This window comes from Cibotium barometz, chromosome 22, assembly GCF_041138505.1.
Source record: "Cibotium barometz isolate CiBa-2024 chromosome 22, ASM4113850v1, whole genome shotgun sequence".
NCBI classification, from domain to species: Eukaryota; Viridiplantae; Streptophyta; class Polypodiopsida; order Cyatheales; family Cibotiaceae; genus Cibotium; species Cibotium barometz.
The window spans coordinates 27,300,906-27,305,216 of record NC_141067.1 but is presented as its reverse complement, the minus strand read 5'-3'; the positions used below and the strand labels follow the sequence as shown (position 1 = coordinate 27,305,216).

Below are 4,311 nucleotides of genomic sequence, written 5' to 3'. Positions count from 1 at the left end.
CATAAACACATGACAGCTGCTTGGACAGAATTAGCATAAACAAGCTGTTGCAACTTCGACAAAGACATCAGAAGAAATGTGCATGTTAAGGTGCACTAAAAGAAAACCGCAGCTGACTAAATACTAAATCTCTCATGCACGAGAGTGATGAAGAACAACTTCATGAAATAGAAGTAATCTTATCAAAATTAGGAAAGCCCTTATCATGCTCAGCCATGACCTCTGCAGAAGAAGGTCCATCACATCACAAAGCCATTCGCCATGCCTCATCTCCACAAGTTAACATCAGCACATCTTGTAAAAGCTGCTGCCTTATAGCATGCAGAGCAAAATTCACTAAAAGCACCGAGGCACAGTTCTTAAATCGTAACATAAAGCATACAAGATTGCATGGAAAGGTACCAAAAGCATGAGATCGCAAGTGTGACTCCACATGATTTCTTTAAATATCATAAGTCAAATAAAAAGGATAATATATAATTGAGAAGCAATATATCACGTCGCCAAGAAAAAGCATGGTTTAAGTTTACTGAACCCCACCATCTTCACAAACACACTTCCCATTGATAGTTTACTCGGCATAAATGTGTAAGCACCATGTCCTCCAAAGAATCTCATTTACGAAGTAAGTTTTGTCACCTCAATAGGCATCAGCAAGAATGGGTGCAGACACACTTGTTTGAAGAGAAAGGAACCACATTGCTCACATTCACCAATACCACCACCGAAAATGTTATTACTTTTTTTGTTTACAAAAGACGTAGGTGTGCCGTGTCATTAACCCGCTGAATCTGCCATCCATGGTATGTTGAATGTCTTAACACAGTCATTGAAGTATTGTCAATGCTTAAACGATGTGTCATGTGAGGATCTGATCCCAAAAGTCCCCGCAGAAGACATTTAATGGCCAAACCATGAGAAAACACTGCGACATAATAAGGAATAGGCTTAGGAACTGTCTTCTGTTCCAGCTGTCCAGAGGCAGTCGTGTCACCCACTACGGCAATAGAAGTGCCACTAGATGCAATGTGCAGCCTGCTTTTCCCACTCCCTTTTGTGTATGAATTGCTATGTGCTGCCGCCGATGGGATCAACATTTCAGAAACTTTTACTTCATCACCAATGTCATTGAGTGGATGAACCTGCATCAACAGATTTGTTTTGATTTGTTTTTTAAAAGACATTTTTGTGTCCTTGTGCAGACTCGCTTCCACTGCCTTTGGGAGTACCACATTATTTAGAAACTCGACCATTCGGAATTCCACTTGGCGTTGAGATTCCCCTCCTGGAGCATGAAAATCTGGTTGTGAATTTGCAATCACATTGAGTAACTCGGGTGTGTAAATCTCAGACCTGCGGAGCCCTTCCCAGAGTCCTTGACTCGATTCCACAAGAGCATCTGCAAACTCAATTTTCTCTTGGGCAAAGTTAACCTCCTGAAAAACATTACCTCCATCAAGCCCAGAAAGTTGTAGTGATATCCAAATAACCCGATTCATATGACGACGGCAATTAAAAAACAAAGAAAATATCGTCCATACGCATGTACAACTTCCAAATCAATTGATGTGGATAAGTACATTCGACTCCCAAATCCATTGATGTGGATAAAAGCAGGCCCTCCAAAAAGACACTGCATTGTTAAGACTTCGAACTCGAGTATAACAAAGGTAGAATTCCAAGATGGGCGACTCCCGAATGAAAACACGGATGCAGCAAGGAAATACATACAGCCAAGAAGCTAAATCAAAGACAAGAATGGAAAACGTAACCAAACCCAATTCAACCATTTTAGAAGTGTGTATATCAGTGTAAAGACATCAAGTAGCTAGAAATCAAAGGCAGCCATAGTCATGTCCAGGCATAGTCATGTCCAGGCAGAGTGTAATACCATTAGCAGTGAAGCACCACAAGAGCATACACGGAAGTCAGCCCAAAAAACATAAACTGACAAAGCCACCATACATTGACATACTTGTCGTAGAAAATTGCAAGATTGTGAACGCAGAGAAGAAAATGGAAAAGAGTTTTAGAGGCATAGAGCACAGAGAAATATGCACATCCTCAACATACCTGACAAACTGACACTGCAGTTTGCTTACAACGTTCCAAGGGGGAGGAGAAAACAGCATCAAAATGCAACCCATGGGATAGCAAAAAAACCCCGAGAGCCCTTGCTTGCCTCTTGCCTTCTGGTGTGACCATAGCAGAGGGGCTGCGACCGCCAATGAGCCCCGGAAGGGCATTCATGTTGCTCTCCGCATGTCTGATGAGGTAAACCTCTGTGCAAATCTCATCTCCAACTATGGCACCAGGCGGGATGTGCACACGGCTGTTGAAGCTCCGGCCATGGTGGGAGGAGAGGGCCAGAGGGCTGAGCATATGGCCAGGATCCCACACCCTCACTGATGGACCGAGGTGAGGGGTTGTGACTGAGGATGCAGGAGATGCTGAAGATTCAAAAGGGACCATCTCCGGGTCTTGCTCTAGCTCATCTGAAACATCCACCTTCATCGTTTCTTTGTTCTCCTGCACTGGAACGTGCTGCTTCTCATCAGCTTCATATGCTTCGTGCTGTGTCGCCTCCTCTCTCTCTTCTTCCTCCTCTTCTTCCTCTTCATCTTCCTCCTCTTCTTCCTCTTGCTCAAACGAAACTGATTGCGTCAAACCCATCCCAGGCAATACCCCGAATCTCGCCCCTATGCCCGCAACAAGGCAAACAATAGGGAAGAAGGCAACAAAAGAACCTAAGTTGCTCCCTGGCATGCAAAAAAAAAAAAAAAAAAGATTAAATCACAAGGAATCAAGCCAATCAATAAAATAAACAATGAAGAATTACTATGCCCTAGTGTTGGAGACAATGTATGCAACGATTCTCAGATTTATAACCTAGTGTTGGGAGCAGAGAAAGAAAAGCAAGACTGTGCAAGATGAAGCAGACCACCCTACAAAAACCCCTACAGTAGACCCTTGATGGCAAGGGAGAATGCAGAACCCAATATACGAGTTCAAATGCCCGCAGGCCCTGTTGGTATTGTGGCTGCTTTGCGACGAGACCAGCCACCTTCGGGTGGATATCAAATTGCAACTACAGAAGGATTTGCTCAATAGAGCAGGGCAACAATTGGGCTCTAGAAATCCTACATTAGACACTAACTTGGGCACAAAAGCCACACTAAAAAAAAGGAGCTTCACATTGGCAAGAGAAATCCGACATGCTGCAAGAATGACACGAAATTAGAAGATAAAATTGAGAAGAAACAAGCTCTAAACAATGAGCAAAAACACTCGCTGAGAGTAATGAGCACATCGGAGCATGCAAAACACTGAGCTATCTATGGACAGAAACCCTCATTCAAAACCCTAATGGTGGTGAAGGGAAGGTAACTCACCATTGAGATCTGTGTCTAAATGCTGTTGTGTAATTACGACCAAAAGCAACGCCCTCTGCTGCTTGCTGCCGCTGCTAGGAGATGGTGCAAAAGCCTTCCCTTAGCTGCGTGCTAGGAGATCTGATGCCTGCTAGACGACCTGCAGGCGACCTGCAGGCGACTCCAAGAAGCCACGCCTTCTGCTGCTGCTAAGAGATGGAGCAAAAGCTTTCCCTTAGCCGCGTGCTAGCAGATCTGATGCCCTGCTAGAGGAGGCCACTCGCACTTTTGAAGAAGACGCCATCGCCAAAGCCTGCAGCAAGCATAGGGACCCCCATGGCCAAAAGCCAAGGACCGAAATATCGTGTACAAAAATGTCCTAACTCCCATGTGGGATCCAAAGTTTTATGTAATACACATTTTACCATCAATTTGCTCTTAATCAATTAAATCATCAAATTAATACTATTTTCCAGAATTATACATGATTATTATATTATATTAATCTTACCATGACTTTGTTAGACAGAAGGATGCACCATGCTTCATATGTGTCTGCCATCAAAGCATGGAACATGTGCCTCTACCACATCAATTCATTGTATCTGGTGAGTGTGAAGTTGTATATGACCAAATGCTCTAATACTGCTTCCTTTACCATGAACTTACATGAAGTGAATGCAATTGATATGCATGAATTGTTTTTATTGAGAGAACCACAAATTTCCTAGTAGGAGGATGAAAACCTAGAGTAGGCAAATTTTATCAACAGGGCTGGCACACATCAGTGTTTAATTCTCTTGGTAAGAATCGTCATAAAACATGGGCTCTCATGCTTGTGGGCCACCTAATATACAGAAGTGTCATTGTTGTTTATTGGTTTTATTTTTCAAAATAGGGCTAAAGATTGATCCATGCCTTGAAATTCTATAATGTGAGT

The 4,311-nt window shown here is 43.1% G+C and overlaps 1 protein-coding gene across 1 annotated transcript; it reads right to left on the bottom strand.

Moving 5' to 3' along the window:
• Window positions 1-412: 412 nt before the first annotated feature.
• On the bottom strand, window positions 413-3,778 carry LOC147626482 (uncharacterized). The gene is made up of 3 exons (XM_086816545.1): window positions 3,393-3,778; window positions 2,074-2,759; window positions 413-1,436 (listed from the first exon to the last, which is right to left on the bottom strand). The coding sequence occupies exons 2-3, from the start codon at window positions 2,671-2,673 to the stop codon at window positions 750-752; spliced, it is 1,287 nt and encodes a 428-aa protein (XP_086672671.1). The 5' UTR covers window positions 2,674-2,759; window positions 3,393-3,778; the 3' UTR covers window positions 413-749.
• Window positions 3,779-4,311: the final 533 nt, after the last annotated feature.

Excerpts from the sequence above, each read along its gene's own strand:
- LOC147626482 (XM_086816545.1), bottom strand. The coding sequence starts at position 2,673 with ATGGGTTTGACGCAATCAGTTTCGTTTGAGCAAGAGGAAGAAGAGGAG. Across the intron at positions 1,437-2,073 it reads CTGCAGTGTCAGTTTGTCAG|GAGGTTAACTTTGCCCAAGA; the intron begins GTATGTTGAGGA and ends AATGTTTTTCAG.